Here is a 24653-nt window from a genome sequence, read left to right on the forward strand (position 1 = left end):
AACTGATGGCAGAGTGTGTATGGCGTTGTGTGGGCGAGCAGTTTGCTGATGTCAACGTTGTGAACAGAGTGCCCCATGGTGGCGGTAGGGTTATGGTATTGGCAGGCATAGGCTACGGACAACGAACACAATTTCATTTTATTGATGGCAATTTTAATGCACAGAGATACTGTGACGAGATCCTGAGGCCCATTGCCATTCATCCACCGCCATCAGCTCATGTTTCAGAGTGAAAATGCATGGCCCCTTGTCGCAAGGATCTGTACACAATTCCTGGAAGGTGAAAATGTCCCAGTTCTTCCATAGAATGCATACTCACCAGACATGTCAGCCATTGATCATGTTTGGCATGCTCTGGACCGACATGCATGACAGCATGTTCCAGTTCCCACCAATATCCAGCAATTTCGCACAGCCATTGAAGAGGAGTGGGACAACATTCCACAGGCCACAATCAAGAGCCTGATTAACTCTATGCGAAGGAGATGTGTAGCGCTGCATGAAGCAAATGGTCACACCAGATACTGACTGTTTTTTTGATCCACGCCCCTACCTTTTTTAAAAGGTATCTGTGACCAACAGATGCATATCTGTATTCCCAGTAATGTGAATTCCATAGAATCGGGACTAATGAGTTCATTTCAATTGACTGATTTTCTTTAAATGAACTGTAACAGTAAAATCTGTGAAATTGTTGCACGTTGCATTTATATTTTTGTTCAGTGTACTTATTAAGATTTAATAAATGATTATTGACATATTTTCAGAAAAACTTTATTTTGATTAATTTATCCATACTATTTCATCCTTCCACAAGATATAGATCCAACACAAATCTAAGGTTGCTACCTAAGCCGGCTAGTTGTTCGTTCTATCAGTTCGGTTGCCAGAGACGCGACTGTCGTTAAATCTTTTTTTCTGTATCTATGGACTGTATCCCAGTGGTTTGTTCTAAATGTTCCATTGCCATACTGGCTGGCAACGTTCTTATCCCTTGCTTGATAGCCAACTACGGTTAACTTACAGTCACATCAAACAGTTCAGCCAGAATAACAGCAAAGTAGCTGCATTTGCGTTTGTTTAAGCTGTTTTCTAGTGACATTTATTTGGATACATCCATAACAATGAGCTAATGAGGCGCGATTTCACCTGGCATAGAAAATGTGCTCTCTCTTCAGATCACTGTTGTTCAGAGTAACTAGCCAACAACACAGTTAACACAATCACTTCAAACTGAAGCTGCAAGACTGCAAACTAGCAGCATTTAGTTTAGTTTTACCTGTTTTCTATTGACATTTCTTTATATATATCCATAAAAATTATGCCAGCTGATTCATGAGTTCGACTGGCTGAGAAAAGCTGTATGCCTGTCTGTCTCGTCCCAACCTGTTCATTACTATGGGACAGCTGGAGATCGAAATTCAATATTGAAAGACAGACAGCAAGTTATATACAAATCTCCACTGTTGAAAACCAAATGCTAGTCTAAAAGAAATCGCTTGGCTAGGCTGATGAGACAGTGGATTACGCAGTGAGATGGAACAGAGTATATAGGCGTTTCAACGTCATAGATTTAGCCGGTGGTAATTTATGGAATAGACACAGCCCAGCCAAGTATGTGGTTTTAACTAATCAGCATCCAAGATTAGATCCACCCGTTGCATAATTCTCTATAACACACAGTATATTTGCACGGTAGAATTCAATGGCTGTAGTTCATTCATTCATGTTCTGTTTGAGCTGCTTTTGAAAGCAGAAGTCGAATTGAAATATTATTGTCATTGTTGATTTTCATAATAGCAAGAAAGGACTGATGGTTTGGTTAGCCAGGCAACTATTGAACCTATCTAGTAACCTTGCAAGCTACTTCAGTGGATGTTGAACAAATTTCTACCGTTTCTAAATTTCTAAATGTGTTAAATTATAGACATTGTATAAAAGGGATAATCAACTCGGGGCTCTATGCGTTCTTTGGAAAATAATGCAACTCTGTGGAGGGTAAGTTCCACTCTGCTAGCGGGTCATGGAACACATCTTCTACATTGTTCACAATTTTCCAGAGAACGCATAGCCCCTGGTTGATTATCCCTTGTGTTGAACCTTAAATAAGTTTAGATTAATTATTACATAAATGCACACATATTTACAAACAAAATAAAAATGTGTTAATTTTCATTACTACACTAATGAATCAAAAGATAAAAGCGCATATAAGGCGATTCTGAACAATCAAATAATTAATCAAAGAAGATGCTAAACAGACGTGTGTTTGCGAGACAAAGACAGAGGCACACTATAGTCACTTAAACACAGTGGAGGTGTCCCAAATGGCACCCTATTCCCTTTTTAGTGCACTACATTTGACCAGAAACATTAGGGGAATAGGGTGCCATTTCCGATGCAGCCAATGGATCCATAAAAATACCCTTCTAAAAATATGTATCCACGTGACCAGCCATCCTATCGTAACCAGTGACACAACACCGGAGTGGGCTCAGATGACTGTGGCTAAGACTGCAACACAATCAACACATAACAGCTGCTAAAAGTAAGGCGCTTTGAGGCAAATCTGCTCCTAAAGTGGCCCTTGATACCAGTTTAACTTTTTCATGAGGTGAAGTCCTCCGTGGCCCTTAATCTCATTCGTGTTTCTTAGACGCTTGACAGTTGCTGTCCCAAGTCCTCTATCAGACAATATAACTCCAGTCAATACTCTGCAATCTGTTCTAGATAAGGGTCTTTTTTCTCAGTTTGGGGTGTTGTTGCCCATCTGTCTTTTTTGTTCATGTTATTTGTATCTACTGTAACTATTTCTTCATCTGAGGAATCGATCGCTTTTAGAGCTAGAACTTGTTTTTAAGCTGACGTTTGAGGGCGTTACACAACCCTACTATTATCAGAATCACCTTTAATTCGCTAAGTGCATTTACACATAACCATCATTTATTTTACTTGGTAATATGGTGCTGCTAGCAGTAGACAACATATAGAGACAGAAACAGAAAGAGGAATTTAGACACAGTTTAAATACATTATACACAAAAAAGATAAGTGACCATAAAACATACAGTGAATTTGAGTTTTACACTGAATTGAAACAGACCATAAACACACTTCACATTGATCAACTTTCCTTTAGGATTGCATACTTTCTGGACCAATAAGTATACAACATAATCATTAATGATATAACTCTTACAGAAACACAAAAGATGTCTGATCTATATTCTGTTTTGTTTGCCTGAGTTACCATCAAACATGAATTCAATCAAAACCTTGAAATCCTATTATTGAATTGTGGTTGAAATCTGGGTTGAAATCAGACCAAAGCTGTGTACATTAATTACTTTTACAAATTCAACCAACTAACAACGTTAATGCAACGTTATTATGTTGATACAGAACGCTTTTAAAAAAATTGCTCCGCTATGTTGACTCAATGAATTTGTTCAACATAATGTTTCAATAGTGATGAATTCAAACAGATCCATCAAGATTAAATTATTTAATTGACTGATCAAATAACAGGTTAATGAATTCGTTTATTTGGTCTACTGGGTTGCACCACCGTGAAATTAACATCTCAATGGTACCAAGTAACTGTTACTGAGTAGTAAACATTTCAGAGAGCAGAGTTTTTTGCATCCACTCTTCTGACGACTCCATCGACTCTACAGACCCTTCAAAGAGCTCGAGCTGCTTACCACTAAAACCCCAAACACCAAGACAGCAACAGTCATTCAACAATTAAATATAGTATTGCAAAGGCATAATTTCAATCTTAGATGCCATGCACACACCGTAGATATACTATTTGTTCATAAACAGCATAAAATCACTCTTTCACTAAATTAAAATCTCTCCTGAATAAAAAATATATATATATATTTTTTTTTGAAAAAAGAATATCTCCCTCTAAACATAAACACTAATATCTACTCAAAACTCACCCAAAGATTGGGATCTTTTTTGGAGCAAGTGTGATTGTTCCTCCAGACCCAGGCATTGCCAGTGATAATGCTAGGGTTGAACCGTTAACTGATCCACAGAGGTGAGGTGACCGTTGTTCCCATGCGTTAATACAATCAAGGATAACCATTAATTATGCCATTTCTGTTGTATTTCTGAGGTCTCACAGAAAGGTCAGCAGATGTATGGATATGGGTATAACAGTACCAGGGAGAGCCGTTCCTCAGCACCTGTCGATACTGGATAGCGAAGCAGGCTTTTCGCTAATATATTCCCTCCCTGATCGATCACTTGAGGTCTCAGAGGGTTCAAAGCTGGTCAACAACAATTTTCAGATGGCAGGCTTCAGTCTTGCAAGGATAGGGCCTGGTGTGACGTGTTATCCTGAGCCAGATGTCCCCGTTCAACACCGTGTTACCTGAGGAGGACACTAGGCTAACACCAGGCCCCGGGCAACCTTCCCCTCACAAGGCCGGGGTGAGCCGAGGCAAACCGTTGGGAGAGCCTCAATGATTCTCAATGAACACTGCAATGTTCACCCCAAAGTGAGTGTGACTAAAGTCTATTAGGTTTATCACTATATTAGCTCACAAGGTGTCAAGTGTGTTAACAATAACAAGAAAATGGTATTTTCCTGGGGCTTTCTGCTAATGGCACCTATATTTTCTGGTACTAAATTAAACATATATTCTTTACACTTCCGTTAATATTGGTAGCTAGTGTGATAATTAGAAGTTCCATTGTTGGTAATCCATCAAGTAATTTGTGCCACAACAGTGCACAGTGCTGCCGGATCATGTTCAGAGTTATACCTACTACTAGATCTACTACTACTAGATACCTTTTCAGTGGGAAATGTCTAGACATTATCGACCTGCTCACAGGGGAAGCCTACTCAGAAAAGGAATTATGGTGTTTGGTGAATCTCAGGCAATGGTGTCATAGTTAATGACAAGCAGATGCTAGTAGTCAATACTGCTATTCAGGTCCAAATCACCTAACATGTTGGAAACTGATTGTGTAGCTCAATAATGTCACTAAGAAATGTAAAATATGCTATTATCTGGTACATTGTCTTGAATAGATATTTGGACAAAAGCGCTACGGTTAGCGTTTGGTGACAGTGGCCAGGTAACCAAAACCAAACCATGGAATGATGTCTTTTCTCATCCATAGATAAGGGGTAAGGAAACAAATATGTTATTTTCTAATTTGGGTGAACTGTCCCTTAGGCTCTGTTAATTTGTGTTAGTATGTGCTCATGCTAATCTGACATCTGTACACCAAATGGACAACAAAACAACGGCAGAATGAGTCATGATGACCAGAAACACTTTAATTTTGGGGATAAATAAATGTGAATCCAGTCTCTTCATCCATTCCCCTTCTCCTGTTCTTACCTATCAAGACGTACTGTATGACGCAATGACTCACTGATGCAGTGACGTGCCCCTAATGACACCAAATGCACTAGTTTTGACCAGTTCTCCATTGGGCTCTGGTCCTTCAATGCCATTTGAGATACAGTAACTAACTGATGCCTTGACACAATTATCTGCCATGTAAGACAAAGCTATTAGGAAAAAAGTCCAAATGACAAGCCCTTGAACAACCTCGAAGGGTTGATACTGCAATATAATATAACTATACAACCGGCCAAAAGTTTTAGAACACCTACTTATTCTATTCAATTCTCTCTCTCTCTCTCTCTCTCTCTCTCTCTCTCTCTCTCTGAGAACGAGCGAGACAGAGGGGGAGAGAAAGAGAGATGGACAGACATTCAAAAGGTTTCAGTGAGAGCTACAGGACAGACGGACGGACAGACAGACAGACAGACAGACAGCATGTTGTGTTCCGCATCCATCTGGATGAGAGACAGAGAACTGAATTATTCAAAACGGAACCTAAAAATGGAGCACTAAAAGAGGGGAGTGTGTGTGTGAGTGTGTGGAGGGGGTGGGGGTGGGTTGAATGGGTTCATGAAATAGAATGAATGGGTTCATCAAATAGCACACTATCAGCCTTAGGGTAAAATTATTTTTGTAGAAGAGAAAACCACACAATTATACTACTTTACCCGGCAACAATACAGAAGCAGCCCTCTATGTTACCCATGGCAAAAGGAGTGACACGTGAATGCCTTTGACCTCATCACTGCACACAGATCCTCTGCCAGGTAACAGTAACAAACATCTAACATTCATGGCTCTGCCTAAGGCTGTGAGGCTGAAACGTTGGCACAGAAAATATATATTTGACACTTTGCAAGCGCAGTGTGCAGAAGAGCTTCTCCTCTTTAAACAGTGACAGAGAGGACCCAACCAAACCCTGTCTGTTTCCATATTCAGCCTGGACATTTCCACATGAATAAAACACAGACACCGAGAGTACCCAGCTGGCATGACGCTATCTCTCTCCCACGCAGACATTACTATTTAGTTCAGATCTCTGTCAGTAAGGCCAGCGGACACACACACATACACACACACATACACACAGCTTTCCGAGAATGAAAGGGAAGATCAAGGTGCATCTGAAATGGGGAAATGATTTAATGATTGGATCTCTAATTCATATGTGAGCTGCTATACAGTGGTTTAGAATGTCACGGACTGTTCTGACTGTTCCTTCTACCTCAACCGTATGACATACACATATATTAGATCAAATCGAGTTCAATAGGGTCAGAAACCTTTCAATAGTACATGTCATTCTCCTAATGACAAAATATATTCTGAGAGCACCCTTTAGTGCAGTGTTTCTTCACTGTTGTTCAACTACCCCCAATGTAAGACTTTACTATCACCCCACAAGACTATTTTACTATAACCCCACAACCCAGACAGACAGTATAGAATAGAGAAGTATGAGGAGGAGGAACAGAACTATGTAGAGAGATAGAATGACAGGGAGGACTGTAACTGTACTATGTAGATCACAGGAGGTTGGTGGCACCTTAATTGGGGAGGACAGGCTTGTGGTAATGGCTGGAGCAGAAGGAGTGGAATGGTATCAAACACATGTGTTTGATGCCATTCCATTTATCCGTTCCAGCCATTACCACAAGCCTGTCCCCCCCTCAGCAGCCAACACTGATGTAGATACATAGACAGCTAGAATAGTTGAGAGGGAGGTATAGAACTGTACCATTTTGCATGGCCTCATGTTTCCAGCGGGGGGTGGTGCATTTGTCTCCTTGCTCTAGAAACGAGAAGCAGAAAGCATTTAGAAACAGAAACAGTCTCTTTTTGTGAGCGTCACAGCACAGCACAAGACAGCACAAGACAGCACAGCACAGCATGCCACACTCGCCTGGGTCAAAAGCCCTGCTGATGAGGACATTCTTTTCAATTTAATGCAGTAAACAACCCCCCCCCCCCCCCCCACACACACACAGACACAGATTTTGACCCAGACCAGTGAGGCATTCTGTGCTGTGACATGCACCCCCCCAAAAAGACATTCCTACAGAGTAGATGAATACTTCGATGTATTTTAAAAGTGTTACCTGACATGCTGCTGGGCTTCAGGGCATAGACACCATTCTCATACCCTCCCCTGCCTTCTGATACTGGCCTGGGCTGGAGGGAGATAGAGCTGGAGATTACATGGACAACTCACAGAAAACATAGCACTTAAACGTAACTCTCTAGCTCTCTGTATTCCCAGTCAGTTTCTAGGAGATCAGTATGACATTGTTAACTATACAGAAGGTACCCAGAGCCGTGTATAGATGAGTGTCTCTGATGGCACTTATTCTCACCTGTGTGCGGACTGTCAGAATCCCCCACGGTGATGCGTCGGCTTACACCATTGGAGCCTGAAAGACATACGAAGGGTTTTGTTCGATTTGCTTAAGAAGGCTTCATTTGTATGTATCGTATATAGGCTATGAATGATGATCCCAACATCTCAACCAATACTGAAGTGATGCAAAGCAAACTGTCTGCTGACAAAAACAATTTCGGAGGGAAAGTCTGTTTGCTCAGTTGCTCTTTCAAACCGAGAGAACTTTGCAGTAGAGTTTGTTAGTAGTATGCCTTTCAGGTCAGATTCAGCTCTGTTGTTGTTATAGGTCACAGTCTTGGCCCCCCGAGGAACAGGTCTCCTATGCCAAGTGTGCCATAGACATGCTTCCCACAGTGACACAGAGTGGACATAGATGGAACTTCAACCACACACACACACTCATATATACACACACAAGCACAAGCACAGCTCTAAAGCCTTAACAGGGAGAACAACACACAACAGAGAAAAAGAGATTGTGACATACATGAGGATGCAGCCTATGGTCCCATACTATGTACATAACGATGCATGATAGAAGACTTGTCTCCAGCACATAACGATCATGGCTGTTGTATAGTATAGTATGGAAGTAGGCTAGATGTAAATGTGCTGTGCTGTATGTGTGTGTGTGTGTGTTGGAGGAGTGTTAGAGAAGCACAGAGTCAGTAAGTGGAATCAGAGAGCAGCAATGACAACATTAACACACGCACACAGATACACGCACATTCTTGCGTACCACAGAAAGTGGTTCAGGTCAACTATATAACATGTTTAAACAAAAACATCTCCATGGTTACGTTTAAGCATTCCTTCCGAATGGTTAAGTTAAAGGTTCATGTTTGGATAGGTTGAAACCTCCCAAAATAAAAAACGAGTGCTTAGCACTGGGATTGAACCAGCGACCCTCGGAGCCGGAGCTCACAGTTTACGGCTTCCGACAGCCCCGTCCACAATGCCCTAGCAAACCCCAAACCTACTGTACGGTAATAGTGTGTGTGCTTCTCCACCTGCTTCTCCACCTGCATTGCTTGCTGTTTGGGGTTTTAGGCTGGGTTTCTGTACAGCACTTTGAGATATCAGCTGATGTACGAAGGGCTATATAAATAAATTTGATTTGATTTGATTTGATTTGATTAATAGCTGTCACCATTGCCCCTAGTGGCCTGTTTTGAAGTCATCTACTAATGTCCTGCTTACCTGGATGGACGTCAAATTTCGCAGCGGATCTTGAGCAATCTGGCTGGTGTGTCCATGTCAATGTGTGTGTGGGTGTGTATTAGGGATTCATATTTTCCAGAAAATCTACAAAGTTTCAATATAATAATTTATATTTATGCCGAGAGTCCCGAGAAATACTACCAAAATCAGAAGCGCCCATACATTAAAAAATAATGAAAAAACACAATAACATAACGAGGCTATATACAGAGGGTACCGAGTCAGTGTGTGGGAGTACAGGTTAGTTGAGGCAATTTGTACATGTCGGTCGGGGTACAGTGACTATGCATAGATAATAAACAACAAGTAGCAGCAGTGTACAAAAAGAATGGAGAGGGGGGGGTCAATGTAAATAGTCCGGTGGCCATTTGATTCATTGTTCAGCAGTCTTTTGGCTTGGGGGTAGAAGCTGTTAAGGAGCCTTTTGGTCCTAGACTTGACGCTCCGGTACCGCTATGACTCAGGTGACTGGAGTCTCTGAAATTTTATGGGCTGACCGCCTATTATATAGGTCCCGGATGGCAGGAGGCTTGGCCCCGGTGATGTACTGTGCCGTACGCACTACCCTCTGTAGAGCCTGACGGTCAGATGCCGAGCAGTTTCCATACCAGGCGGTGATGCAACCGGTCAAGATGCTCTCGTTGGTGCAGCTGTAGAACTTTTTGAGGATCTGGGGACCCATGCCAAATCTTTTCAGTCTCCTGAGGGGGAAAAGGTTTTGTCGTGCCCTCTTCACGACTGTCTTGGTGTGTTTGGACCATGATAGGTCGTTGGTGATGTGGACACCAAGGAACTTGAAAATCTCAACCCGCTCCACTACAGCCCCGTCGATGTTAATGGGATCAGCTCCTTAGTCTTGCTCACATTGAGGGAGAGGTTGTTGTCCTGGCACCACACTGCCAGTTCTCTAATCTCCCTATAGGCTGTCTCATCGTTGTCGGTGATCAGGCCTACCACTGTTGTGTCGTCAGCAAACTTAACTTAACTTGATGGTGTTGGAGTCGTGCTTGGCCATGCAGTCATGGGTGAACAGGGAGTACAGGAGGGGACTAAGTACACACCCCTGAGGGGCCCCAGTGTTGAGGATCAATGTGGCAGATGTGTTGTTGCCTACCCTTACCACCCGAGGGCAGCCCAGGATCCAGTTGCAGAGGGAGGTTTTTGACACACTGCTCACCATTGTGTCAGAGGAAACACTGTATAACTTGCGCCCGAAGTCACAAGGAGTCACGATGGGACAAGGACATCCCAGCCGGCCAAACCCTACTTTAACGACGCTGGGCCAATTGTGCGCCACCTCATGGGTGTCCCGGTCGCCGCCGGGTGTGACACAGCCCGGGATCGAACCCGGATCTGTAGTGACGCCTCTAGCACTCTAATGCAGTGCCTTAGACCGCTGCGCCACTCGGGAGATATCAAGGTATCTTAAAGGGGACCAACTCTGTCAAAAAAAATATCCATATCTACTCTCATACCTTTTGTTGATTACACATTCTCAACCGAAGTTCACATATGGGCAGTAATACAAGACAGCGCAGAGGAGAAGGGTATTTTACAGGAGCGCAACTTTGGTTTTAGAAGTGGGGGACATAATTATTATTTTTCATTTTATCCAGTCGGAAAAACACTCCAAACAGCCCACCCGACCACTCGGAGGCGTCCGCATGGTCCTAAAGCACACCGCTGCCTCGTTTTCTATCATAAAACTGGGGAGGACAAAAATGCAATTTCAGAATGTCCCCCCATCCCCAGTGAAAGTTGTGCCCCTTGTATTTTCACATGAATAAGCGAGACGTGCTTTGATAATGCAACCTATGGATTACAGAATAAAGTTATACATTTTCATGCGAGACAGGAGTCAGGATTTGGGGTTTCAGTGGAATTGGGATGATAGGAAAATAGCCTAGGCACTATATAAAGCTACTACTACGTGAGTCAATAGATAGATAATACACTTGATTTAGGCTACATTATTTCATGCTAAATGTTTCTGATTAGTGATAGATGAGCAAACAAATAAATGAGCTTCCAATTCCACCTGTCCAACCAGAGATCCATTAACCAAATATACAGACAGAGATTCAGTGAAACAAAATCACTTTGATTGATTATCAGGTCCCCCGTGGGAATCAAACCCACAACCCTGGCATTGCAAGCGTTATGCTCTACCAACTGACCCACACGGGACTCATCATTAGCCCTCACCTCAATTAAGCTAACATTTCCACAGCCTAATTGTTACCAAATATCGAAACGGAGATTCAGTGAAAACAAAGATCTGACATTGATTGATTTATCTGTATGAGTCTCCCACGTTAAAGTCCCCCACGTTGTCTTAAAGCAGTGCCATGGCTCTTTCCCAATCAAAATGGTGCTGAAATGATCATGTAGGTGACCACACACAACTATTGCTTTAAAACAGTTGTATATGACTTTGGGAGTTTTAGTATAAGCAAGAATTTTAAACATGCCTTCAATTACAATATTCCAATATTTTCATCATTCAGTTGATCATAGCGAAGGTGAATTTTCCTTTCTCTGCGCTTCTTCTAAGCCCAATAGCTGTTTCCTCGTCTCCTCAGTCCGCTGCCACCCAACTCCGCCGCTCTGTTCTCAACACCAGTTTAAATCAATATAGCCTGCTGTTTTCTAGAAATCAGTTTTATTTCAGGTTCGGCCTCATTTCATTTCTGTGATGTCGGGCCAGGCCTGGGCTCGGGCTTCAGCTCATCGGGCTTGCATCGGACAGGGATTTAATTTTCAGTCCTGATGACAACTCTAAACTGCAGTCAGGTCTCGTGTGCAGTCCGGCAGTGTCAATTACAGTATGTGTATGCTTTGAATCTAGGCTAAAGGCTTCCATGAGACAACCTGTTTGCATAATGTGCTATTAGATTTTTGCCAATCTGCTGCTGTACATGTGTATTTTGTGGAATTGCATTAGTGCTACATTGGAGGAAAATTTGGTAATTGAAGAGTGTGAAGAGACAATTGTAGAGGTGCCATCTTAGTGTGCACGTTTGCTGTACACAACTCAAACCCTCCTCCCATAGCCCCCTCCTTTGATGAACAGCTGGCTGGAGGTGAAGTGCATAATGGGTACAGGGCATGGGGTGTGCATACATCCACTTATACTTAGTTATTTACATCATTTTAAGGATAAAATGATAATCTATCTACATGCAACTTGGCATCAGGACAATAATTGTAGCCTTATCAAAAGGTATCTGGGGAGTGCCTGTTGGCTGTAGTGGGGTTCACAGAAAGTTGTCTGTTGTGATGTGTGTTTGTGTGTGTGTAAGTGTGTGAGTGTGTGAGTGAGTGAGTGAGTGAGTGAGTGAGTGAGAGTGGCTGACACAGCAGTGATAAAGGAAAGATCAGTCTGGGTTAGATAGATATAGGGAGCAGTGGGTGGACTATGTGTGTGTGTGTGTGTGAGTGAGTGAGTGAGTGAGTGAGAGTGGCTGACACAGCAGTGATAAATGAAAGATCGGTCTGGGTTAGATAGATATAGGGAGCAGTGGGTGGACTGTGTGTGTGTGTGTGTGTGAGTGAGTGAGAGTGGCTGACACAGCAGTGATAAATGAAAGATCAGTCTGGGTTAGATAGATATAGGGAGCAGTGGGTGGACTATGTGTGTGTGTGTGTGAGTGAGTGAGTGTTGCTGACCCAGCAGTGATAAATGAAAGATCAGTCTGGGTTAGATAGATATAGGAAGCAGTGGGTGTACTGTGTGTGTGTGTGTGTGTGAGAGAGTGAGTGAGAGAGTGAGTGAGAGTGGCTGACACAGCAGTGATAAATGAAAGATCAGTCTGGGTTAGATAGATATAGGGAGCAGTGGGTGAACTATGTGTGTGTGTGTGTGTGTGTGTGTGTGTGTGTGTGTGTGTGTGTGTGTGTGTGTGTGTGTGTGTGTGTGTGTGAGTGAGTGAGTGAGTGAGAGTGGCTGACACAGCAGTAATAAATGAAAGATCAGTCTGGGTTAGATAGATATAGGGAGCAGTGGGTGGACTATGTGTGTGTGTGCCTTTATTATAGTTCCGCCATGATGATGATGATGATGGGGGCCATTTTCAATTACACTCCTCGATTCAAGCTTGGTAAATGAACAATCACAACAACAAGACCTTCCTCTCCTTGTGTAATGTTTTGTGTGATAATGCTCAAAGTGTGTGTGTGAGAGAGAGACAGAGTGTTGTCTGAATACACCCACACCCACTTGGTCCACAGATGGCCTTTTTTTAAGGAAATCACTTGGTTGAGCGCTTTGGTGAATGTCTAATTATAATTTGGGCACATAGAGTCCTGAATTACCACAGTGATACTAATGGCTCTGAACACACACACACCCCACAGGCCTGAGTCAGCTGGAGAGAGCTATAGAGCGAGAGAGAAAGAGAGCATGGTCTCTCCCCCCATTCCCCCACTGTCCTCCTCCCCTTTCACCTATCTGTCAAAGCCATGTGGTTGTGTACCTCTCTTGCTCACTCTATTTCAATGTCTCTCAAATGAACTGCCTATTTGTTAGGTTTGAAAGAAGCTGATTGTTAAAACAATGGAGTCAAGTACTTTAATCATGTGTGATGGTTAAAAGACTTGATACGTGCCTTTCATGTATCAGTCAATTCATGTTTTCATACAGGTACAAGAGAACACATCATGGTGATATCTATTTAGGAATAGACCTTTTCAATGGGCCTTTCCTTCAAAGACAAAAGGTTCCTCTGATTGAGACAACTGACGCAGCTCATGCTGTAGCTCCAAGATAAACCAGCAATATTGCATTTTCAGTTTCAGGTGTCCCAAACAACACACAATTTATTTTATTTTGGGCGCACTAGCTGTGTATATAGTACACTCGGCAAAAAAGGAATATCTTCTCACTGTCAACTGCGTTTATTTTCAGCAAACTTAACATGTAAATATTTGTATGAACATAACAAGATTCAAAATCAAAAGTAACACTCAGTATCTGGTGTGGCCACCAGCTGCATTAAGTACTGCAGTGCATCTCCTCCTCATGGACTGCACCAGATTTGCCAGTTCTTGCTGTGAGATGTTAACCCACTCTTCCACCAAGTTCCCAGACATTTCTGGGGGGGAATGGCCCTAGCTCTCACCCTCCGATTCAACAGGTCCCAGACGTGCTCATTGGGATTGAGATCCGGGCTCTTCGCTGGGCATGGCAGAACACTGACATCAGCCATACTGCTCATTCTGTGCGCGGTGGCATTGTCATGCTGGAGGATCATGTCAGGATGAGCCTGCAGGAAGGGTACAACATGAGGGAGGAGGATGTCTTACTTGTAACACACAGCGTTGAGATTGCCTGCAATGATAACAAGCTCAGTCCGATGATGCTGTGACGCACCCCCCCAGACCATGACGGACCCTCCACCTCTAAATCGATCCCACTCCAGAGTACAGGCCTCGGTGTAACGCTCATTCCTTCGACGATAAACGTGAATCCGACCATCACCCCTTGTGAGACAAAACTCGTCAGTGAAGAGCACTTTTTGCCAGTCCTGTCTGGTCCAGCGACGGTGGGTTTGTGCCCATAGGCGACGCTGTTGCCGGTTATGTCTGGTGAGGACCTGCCTTACAACAGGTCTACAAACCCTCAGTCCAGCCTCTCTCAGCCTATTGAGAACAGTCTGAGCACTGATGGAGGGATTGTGCGTTCCTGGTGTAACTCGGGCAGTTGCTGTTGCCATCCTGTACCTGTCCCACAGGTGCAATGTTTGGATGTACCGATCCTGTGCAGGTGTTGTTACACGTGGTCTGCCAATGTGAGGATGATAAGCTGTCCGTCCTGTCTCCCTGTAGCGCTGTCTTAGGCGTCTCACAGTACGGACATTGCAATTTATTGCCCTGGCCACATCTGCAGTCTTCATGCCTCCGTGCAGCACGTTCACGCAGATGAGCACGGACCATTGGCATCTTTCTTTTGGTGTTTTTCAGAGTTAGTAGAAAGGCCTCTTTTGTGTCCTAAGTTTTCATAACTGTGACCTTAATTGCCTACCGTCTGTAAGCTGTTAGTGTCTTTATGACCGTTCCACAGGTGCATGTTCATTAATCGTTTATGGTTCATTGAACAAGCATGGGAAACAGTGTTTAAACCCTTTACAATGTCCTGAAAAAGGGACGTTTCTTTTTTTGCTGAGTTTATATTGGGTATATGGTGCCATTTGTGACACACCCGGTGGCTGGGATGAGTGGGCCACCTAACGTGGTGGAATACAAAATACAGTTTAGCAATAGTCACTGCATACATAACACAGTATCCACCTAAAGTTGTCCAATAGTATGTTCATGCTGTTATCAAAACTAACATATTCTCATCACATTAGTCTGGGAAGGATATAAGCAAAGTAGAAGTATCAATGAAAAGTACAGTACCATCTAACCAGCTACAAGGTTTTCCATGAGCAAGAATGACACCATTATAATGTCAAGAAGAGTTAACCCTAAGATCTGGTGTGTGCTCATAAAGAATCTGAGTTGGAAGGCTGACCTAGAATCAGTTCTGCCTTTTAGATTTTAATGAATAAGATTGCATGTGATAGAGGGGTTCTACACACTGTGATGTTGTCCAGCTCACCATCGAAAGCACTGACCACCCCAGAGAGAGGACCAGAGAACAGACAGAGATTACAAATCTTATATAAACCTTATACAGAGAGAGAAAGAGAGAGTTTGAGAGCGAGAGAGAGAGAGAGAAAGAGAAAAAAGCTTTGACTCAATTTGGCATGAGGGTCTGTTATACAAATTGATAGAACGTGGTGTTGAGCGAAAAACATACAACATCATAAAATCCATGTACACAAACAACAAGTGTGCTGTTAAAATAGGCAAAAACACATTTCTTCCCACCGGGCCGTGTGGTGAGACAGGAATGCAGCTTAAGCCCCACCCTCTTCAACATACAGTATATCACAAAAGTGAGTACACCCCTCACATTTTTGTAAATATTTGAGTATATCTTTTCATGTGACAACACTGAAGAAATGACACTTTGCTACACTGTAAAGTAGTGAGTGTACAGCTTGTATAACAGTGTAAATTAGCTGTCCCCTCAAAATAACTCAACACACAGCCTGACCAACTTACCCTCCAAATATACCTCTGCTGTTTTCAATCAGGATCTCAGCGATCACTGCCTCATTGCCTGTATCCGCTATAGGTCTGCGGTCAAACGACCACCCCTCATCACTGTCAAACGCTCCCTAAAACACTTCTGCGAGAAGGCCTTTCTAATCGACCTGGCCAGGGTATCCTGGAATGATATTGACCTCATCCCATCAGTCGAGGATGCCTGGTCAATCTTTAAAAGTAATTTCCTCACCATCTGAGATAAGCATGCCCCGTTCAAAAACGGGGGATCCAATCTTGCAATCTTACAGTTAACTAGTCCAACGCAATAACGACCTGCCTCTCTCTCGTTGCACTCCACAAGGAGACTGCCTGTTACGCGGATGCACTAAGCCAAGCAAAGTTGCTAACTAGCATTAAACTTATCTTATAAAAACAATCAATCATAATCACTAGTTAACTACACATGGTTGATGATATTACTAGATATTATCTAGCGTGTCCTGCGTTGCATATAATCTGACTGAGCATACAAGCATACAAGTATCTAAGTATCTGAATGAGCGGTGGCAGGCAGAAGCAGACGCGTAAACATTCATTCAAACAGCACTTTCGTGCGTTTTTACAACCTAAAACTTCTTACCTGGGAATATTGAAGACTCATGTTAAAAGGAACCATCAGCTTTCATATGTTCTCATGTTCTGAGCAAGGAACTCAAACGTTAGCTTTCTTACATAGCACATATTGCACTTTTACTTTCTTCTCCAACACTTTATTTTTGCATTATTTAAACCAAATTGAACATGTTTCATTATTTACTTGAGGCTAAATTGATTTTATTGATGTATTATATTAAGTTAAAATAAGTGTTCAGTCAGTATTGTTGTAATTGTCGTTATTCCAAAGAAAATAAAATACATTTAAAATCGGCAGATTAATCGGTATCGGCCTTTTTGGTCCCCCAATAATAGGTATCGGCGTTGAAAAATTATAATCGGTCGACTGGATGTCTGGCTAGACTGTAAACTCTCCTTCCAGACTCATTAAACATCTCCAATCCAAAATCAAATCTAGAATCGGCTTTCTATTTCGCAACAAAGCCTCCACTTCACTTCACTTACCCTAGTAAAACCGACTATCCTACCGATCCTCGACTTCGGCGATGTCGTCTACAAAATAGCTTCCAATACTCTACTCAGCAAACTGGATGCAGTCTATCACAGTGCCATCCGTTTTGTTACTAAATCACCTTATACCACCCACCACTGCGACCTGTGTGCTCTAGTCGGCTGGCCCTCGCTACATATTCGTCGCCAGACCCACTGGCCCCAGGTCATCTATAAGTCTATGCTAGGTAAAGCTCCGCCTTATCTCAGTTCACTGGTCACGATAACAACACCCACCCGTAGCACACGTTCCAGCAGGTATATCTCACTGATCATCCCCAAAGCCAACACCTAATTTGGCCGCCTTTCCTTCCAGTTCTCTGCTACCAGTGACTGGAACAAATTGCAAAAATCGCAGAAGTTGGAGACTTTTATCTCCCTCACCAACTTTAAACATCAACTATCTGAGCAGCTAACCGATTGCTGCAGCTGTACATAGTCCATCTGTAAATAGCCCACCCAATCTACCTACCTCATCCCCATACTGTTTTTATTTTATTTACTTTTCTGCTCTTTTGCACACCAGTGTCTCTACTTGCACATCATCATCGGCTCATTTATCACTCCAGTGTTAATTTGGCCTATGGCCTATTTATTGCCTACCTCCTCATGCCTTTTGCACACACTGTATATAGACTTTATTTTTTCTACTGTGTCATTGACTTGTTTATTGTGTTATTGGCTTGTTTATTGTTTACTCCATGTGTAACTCTGTGTTGTTGTCTATGTCACACTGCTCTGCTTTATCTTGGCCAGGTCGCAGTTGCAAATGAGAACTTGTTCTCAACTATTCTACCTGGTTAAATAAAGGTGAAATAAATAAATAAAAAGAGACATTTGGTGGCATGTTTTGTAGGGTAGGCATGGGTAACTGAGCTGTGTGCTAGTAGTTTAAACAGACAGCTCGGTGCATTCAGCATGTCAACACCTCTTACAAAAACAAGTAGTGATGAAGTCACTCTCTCCTCCACTTTGAGCCATGAGAGATTGACATGCATATCATTAATGTTAGCTCACTGTGTACATTTAAGGGCCAGCCGTGCTGCCCTGTTCTGAGCCAATTGTAATTTTCAGAGGTCCCTCTTTGTGGCACCTGACCACACGACTGAACAGTAGTCCAGGTGCGATAAAACTAGGTGCCTTTAGGACCTGTCTTGTTGATAGTGGTTAAGAAGGTAGAGCAGCTCTCTATTATGGACAGACTTCTCCCCATCTTAGCTACTACTGTATCAATATGTTTTGACCATGACTGTTTACAATCCAGGGTTAAGTCAAGCAGTTTAGTCAGTGTTCACATGCCCGAACACCTTGAATGGCTGCCTTATGCAAAAGAACACGATCCTCCCAGCCACTGACAGGGAAGGAGTCTGCAGCTTACGAATACAAATCAAATCAAATTGTATTTGTCACATGCACCGAATACCATAGGTGTAGTAGACCTTACAGTGAAATGCTTACTTACAAGCCCTTAACCAACAATGCTTTAAGAAGTTAAGAAAAATAAGTAAAAAAATAGGGGGAAAAAGTAACAAATAATTAAACAGCAGCAGTAAAATAACAATAGCGAGGCTTTATACAGGGGGTACTGGTACAGAGTCAATGTGCAGGCTATATACAGGGGGTACTGGTACAGAGTCAATGTGCAGGCTATATACAGGGGGTACTGGTACAGAGTCAATGTGCAGGCTATATACAGGGGCTACTGGTACAGAGTCAATGTGCAGGCTATATACAGGGGCTACTGGTACAGAGTCAATGTGCAGGCTATATACAGGGGGTACTGGTAGAGAGTCAATGTGCAGGCTATATACAGGGGGTACTGGTACAGAGTCAATGTGCAGGCTATATACAGGAGGTACTGGTAGAGAGTCAATGTGCAGGCTATATACAGGGGGTACTGGTACAGAGTCAATGTGCAGGCTATATACAGGAGGTACTGGTAGAGAGTCAATGTGCAGGCTATATACAGGGGCTACTGGTACAGAGTCAATGTGCAGGCTATATACAGGGGGTACTGGTACAGAGTCAATGTGCAGGCTATATACAGGAGGTACTGGTACAGAGTCAATGTGCAGGCTATATACAGGGGGTACTGGTAGAGAGTCAATGTGCAGGCTATATACAGGGGCTACTGGTACAGAGTCAATGTGCAGGCTATATACAGGGGGTACTGGTAGAGAGTCAATGTGCAGGCTATATACAGGGGCTACTGGTACAGAGTCAATGTGCAGGCTATATACAGGGGCTACTGGTACAGAGTCAATGTGCAGGCTATATACAGGGGGTACTGGTACAGAGTCAATGTGCAGGCTATATACAGGGGGTACTGGTACAGAGTCAATGTGCAGGCTATATACAGGGGGTACCGGTACAGAGTCAATGTGCAGGCTATATACAGGGGCTACTGGTACAGAGTCAATGTGCAGGCTATATACAGGGGGTACTGGTACAGAGTCAATGTGCAGGCTATATACAGGGGGTACTGGTACAGAGTCAATGTGCAGGCTATATACAGGGGGTACTGGTACAGAGTCAATGTGCAGGCTATATACAGGGGCTACTGGTACAGAGTCAATGTGCAGGCTATATACAGGGGGTACTGGTACAGAGTCAATGTGCAGGCTATATACAGGGGGTACCGGTACAGAGTCAATGTGCAGGCTATATACAGGGGGTACCGGTACAGAGTCAATGTGCAGGCTATATACAGGGGGTACTGGTACAGAGTCAATGTGCAGGCTATATACAGGGGCTACTGGTACAGAGTCAATGTGCAGGCTATATACAGGGGGTACTGGTACAGAGTCAATGTGCAGGCTATATACAGGGGGTACCGGTACAGAGTCAATGTGCAGGCTATATACAGGAGGTACTGGTACAGAGTCAATGTGCAGGCTATATACAGGAGGTACTGGTACAGAGTCAATGTGCAGGCTATATACAGGGGCTACTGGTACAGAGTCAATGTGCAGGCTATATACAGGGGGTACTGGTACAGAGTCAATGTGCAGGCTATATACAGGGGGTACCGGTACAGAGTCAATGTGCAGGCTATATACAGGGGGTACTGGTACAGAGTCAATGTGCAGGCTATATACAGGGGCTACTGGTACAGAGTCAATGTGCAGGCTATATACAGGGGGTACTGGTACAGAGTCAATGTGCAGGCTATATACAGGGGGTACCGGTACAGAGTCAATGTGCAGGCTATATACAGGAGGTACTGGTACAGAGTCAATGTGCAGGCTAAATACAGGAGGTACTGGTACAGAGTCAATGTGCAGGCTATATACAGGGGCTACTGGTACAGAGTCAATGTGCAGGCTATATACAGGGGGTACCGGTACAGAGTCAATGTGCAGGCTATATACAGGAGGTACTGGTACAGAGTCAATGTGCAGGCTATATACAGGGGCTACTGGTACAGAGTCAATGTGCAGGCTATATACAGGAGGTACTGGTACAGAGTCAATGTGCAGGCTATATACAGGAGGTACTGGTACAGAGTCAATGTGCAGGCTATATACAGGGGGGTACTGGTACAGAGTCAATGTGCAGGCTATATACAGGGGCTACTGGTACAGAGTCAATGTGCAGGCTATATACAGGGGGTACTGGTACAGAGTCAATGTGCAGGCTATATACAGGAGGTACTGGTACAGAGTCAATGTGCAGGCTATATACAGGGGGTACTGGTACAGAGTCAATGTGCAGGCTATATACAGGGGCTACTGGTACAGAGTCAATGTGCAGGCTATATACAGGGGGTACCGGTACAGAGTCAATGTGCAGGCTATATACAGGAGGTACTGGTACAGAGTCAATGTGCAGGCTATATACAGGGGCTACTGGTACAGAGTCAATGTGCAGGCTATATACAGGGGGTACCGGTACAGAGTCAATGTGCAGGCTATATACAGGGGGTACTGGTACAGAGTCAATGTGCAGGCTATATACAGGGGCTACTGGTACAGAGTCAATGTGCAGGCTATATACAGGGGCTACTGGTACAGAGTCAATGTGCAGGCTATATACAGGGGGCACTGGTACAGAGTCAATGTGCAGGCTATATACAGGGGCTACTGGTACAGAGTCAATGTGCAGGCTATATACAGGGGCTACTGGTACAGAGTCAATGTGCAGGCTATATACAGGGGCTACTGGTACAGAGTCAATGTGCAGGCTATATACAGGGGCTACTGGTACAGAGTCAATGTGCAGGCTATATACAGGGGCTACTGGTACAGAGTCAATGTGCAGGCTATATACAGGGGCTACTGGTACAGAGTCAATGTGCAGGCTATATACAGGGGCTACTGGTACAGAGTCAATGTGCAGGCTATATACAGGGGGTACCGGTACAGAGTCAATGTGCAGGCTATATACAGGGGCTACTGGTACAGAGTCAATGTGCAGGCTATATACAGGGGCTACTGGTACAGAGTCAATGTGCAGGCTATATACAGGGGGTACTGGTACAGAGTCAATGTGCAGGCTATATACAGGGGGTACCGGTACAGAGTCAATGTGCAGGCTATATACAGGGGGCACTGGTACAGAGTCAATGTGCAGGCTATATACAGGGGGTACTGGTACAGAGTCAATGTGCAGGCTATATACAGGGGGTACTGGTACAGAATCAATGTGCAGGCTATATACAGGGGGTACTGGTACAGAGTCAATGTGCAGGCTATATACAGGGGGTACTGGTACAGAGTCAATGTGCAGGCTATATACAGGGGGTACTGGTACAGAGTCAATGTGCAGGGGCACCGGTTAGTATAGGTAATTGAGGTAATATATACATGTAGGTCGAGTTAATGTGTCTCATTAGTCTACTGTGGATTCATCACCTTCCTCCATCTACACTGGTCTGAAAACATAGGACAAGTGAAATCATTATGGTCTTGTCTACCCAGTATTTTCTGTCATTATTCCAGCTCTTTCACATCAGTGCAGCTGAAGGAAAGGAGACGATGTGACTAGGACAGGATGTTACATTAGTCTATTAAGACACAACCACAGTTCTTTTCCTCCAGGGCCAACTTCCTGCTCGGCTGGCTGGATCACATGCCACTCACTTACATCATCAAAACAGCACATCTTTGGATACCCTTCAAACACCTATATGGGCAACATGAGAGAAGTACCATTGCATCCATGAACGCACACATTACACACACACACACACACACACACACACAGTAGTTGACCCATGCATTTATGGGAAGTGAACCTAGCTACTTCTATCTCGGGTGAACTCTTGCCCAATACAGAAATACAGTAGCACTAGAATAGATGATGAGATAGAGAGCTAGGTGTAAAGGATGGATGATGAGATAGAGAGCTAGGTGTAAAGGATGGATGTTGAGATAGAGAGCTAGGTGTAAAGGATGGATGATGAGATAGAGAGCTAGGTGTAAATGATGGATGATGAGATAGAGAGCTAGGTGTAAAGGATGGATGTTGAGATAGAGAGCTAGGTGTAAAGGATGGATGTTGAGATAGAGAGCTAGGTGTAAAGGATGGATGTTGAGATAGAGAGCTAGGTGTAAAGGATGGATGTTGAGATAGAGAGCTAGGTGTAAAGGATGGATGATGAGATAGAGAGCTAGGTGTAAAGGATGGATGATGAGATAGAGAGCTAGGTGTAAAGGATGGATGATGAGATAGAGAGCTAGGTGTAAAGGATGGATGATGAGATAGAGAGCTAGGTGTAAAGGATGGATGATGAGATAGAGAGCTAGGTGTAAAGGATGGATGATGAGATAGAGAGCTAGGTGTAAAGGATGGATGTTGAGATAGAGAGCTAGGTGTCAGAAATCACAAGCAAGTGAGTTTCAGGCTTAAAAGTGTTATGGTGTAACGGAAATGTTAAAAACAGTGCAGATCAAAAAGTCATAATATTACATTTATTGTATTTATTTATTCATTTAGAAATGTGTGCAAAAGGATAAAATACCTTTGAGATTGACTGAAGGTTTTGAAATGTTCTGGGTAGGTTACCAATATATCCATCTAAAAAATAAACATTGCCGTATCTCAGCAACCAAAGCACAGTGGCGAGAGAGAAAGAGAAGCTCGGCCAACAGACCATGTCCATTTACAATGCGGTACATTTGAGTCATTTCGCCGGATACTATTAGCCAGAACAATATGAAATAAGTGCTGAATAACTGCCCACGAACGGTAATCTTGGGAAAACAAAGAAATGTGTACAACTGAATACTGTGTACATTTTGATGTACTACCCAAGACTCCTACCCATCCCTTTACCCACGCAGTAAAAGCTTCAGCCAATATGAAACGGGTTTGGGACTGAGGTGGAAACAAGCTGAATCAGATTAAATGGTGCACTAGGTGGATGTTAGCTGCAGTAAATACACATACATAGTTAGTCAAGACTTATTAGAGTTCTAAGCACCAGAGAAAATAAATGACACACGCGTAGCGAAGCCTCCAGTTGTATAAATTGTGTGGTATCTGCCTTCGGGGTAATTATTTAGTTATTAGTGCAAAATGTCATCATGCATCATGACATTAAATGAATGTAATTAATTCAATACGTGGCTGTATTCTCAGAGCCTTCATAACAGTCTCTTGTGCCCCTTATCTAACATGGCCCTTTGATAACTTCAAGCTTTATCACACAAAACATCACACAAGGAGAAGAATATGGCCCTGATCATCATCCAACTGCGGAGGAACCATAATAAAGGCACACGCACAATAAAGGCCACCAGATGGTGTTTTCAATAAAAAACTATTTGGCTGATAAAATAATCCTCTGGACTGCACTTTACATTACATTAAGATGGAGCTGAACCACTAGGGGAAAAACACATCGTCTATATATATATGTGTGTGTGTGTGTGTGTGTGTGTGTGTGTGTGTGTGTGTGTGTGTGTGTGTTGGACCAAAGCACCACAATCGCCTCATGCAGTATAGAGACAAACCCTGCTGTGTGTTCTGAAAGAGTACAACTTGAATGTTCCAGTTGTGGTTAACAGAATTCCACCAGACTGTCGATCACATCCACACATTTCCCTAAAGATGGATACTAAGTTAATTCAACTGTAATAAAGTTGTCATTCTTGAGCTCATTCATGTTTAATAATATGACTAAATCCTCCACATCCGACCTAAATAATGCTGAAAATATTTGAATTTAGAGACGCCCTTTCTAGACGCCCTAAACTAGGCCTGTATCCGTATTGGCCCTAAACTAGGCCTGCATCCGTATTGGCCCTAAACTAGGCCTGCATCCGTATTGGCCCTAAACTAGGCCTGCATCCGTATTGGCCCTAAACTAGGCCTGCATCCGTATTGGCCCTAAACTAGGCCTGCATCCGTATTGGCCCTAAACTAGGCCTGCATCCGTATTGGCCCTAAACTAGGCCTGTATCCGTATTGGC

At 43.3% G+C, this 24653-nt stretch overlaps 1 protein-coding gene across 10 annotated transcripts in view; it reads right to left on the reverse strand.

Moving 5' to 3' along the window:
* LOC109903488 (thyroid hormone receptor beta) overlaps window positions 1-24653 on the reverse strand; it is a 113513-nt gene that overhangs the window by 20430 nt on the left and 68430 nt on the right. For 7 of the 10 annotated variants that reach the window (XM_031788748.1, XM_020500236.2, XM_031788751.1 and 4 more), the window contains exons 2-4: window positions 7733-7789; window positions 7478-7550; window positions 7117-7170 (exon numbers count right to left, since the gene is read on the reverse strand). In XM_031788748.1, the coding sequence (XP_031644608.1) occupies window positions 7117-7170; window positions 7478-7484 (61 nt within the window). In that variant the 5' untranslated portion in view covers window positions 7485-7550; window positions 7733-7789. The remainder of the gene's footprint in view (window positions 1-7116; window positions 7171-7477; window positions 7551-7732; window positions 7790-24653) is intronic. The other 3 variants (XM_020500238.2, XM_031788750.1, XM_020500240.2) reach the window with 1 other exon arrangement.

The sequence above is a fragment of the Oncorhynchus kisutch genome, linkage group LG14 (genome assembly GCF_002021735.2).
Source record: "Oncorhynchus kisutch isolate 150728-3 linkage group LG14, Okis_V2, whole genome shotgun sequence".
Lineage (NCBI taxonomy): Eukaryota > Metazoa > Chordata > Actinopteri > Salmoniformes > Salmonidae > Oncorhynchus > Oncorhynchus kisutch.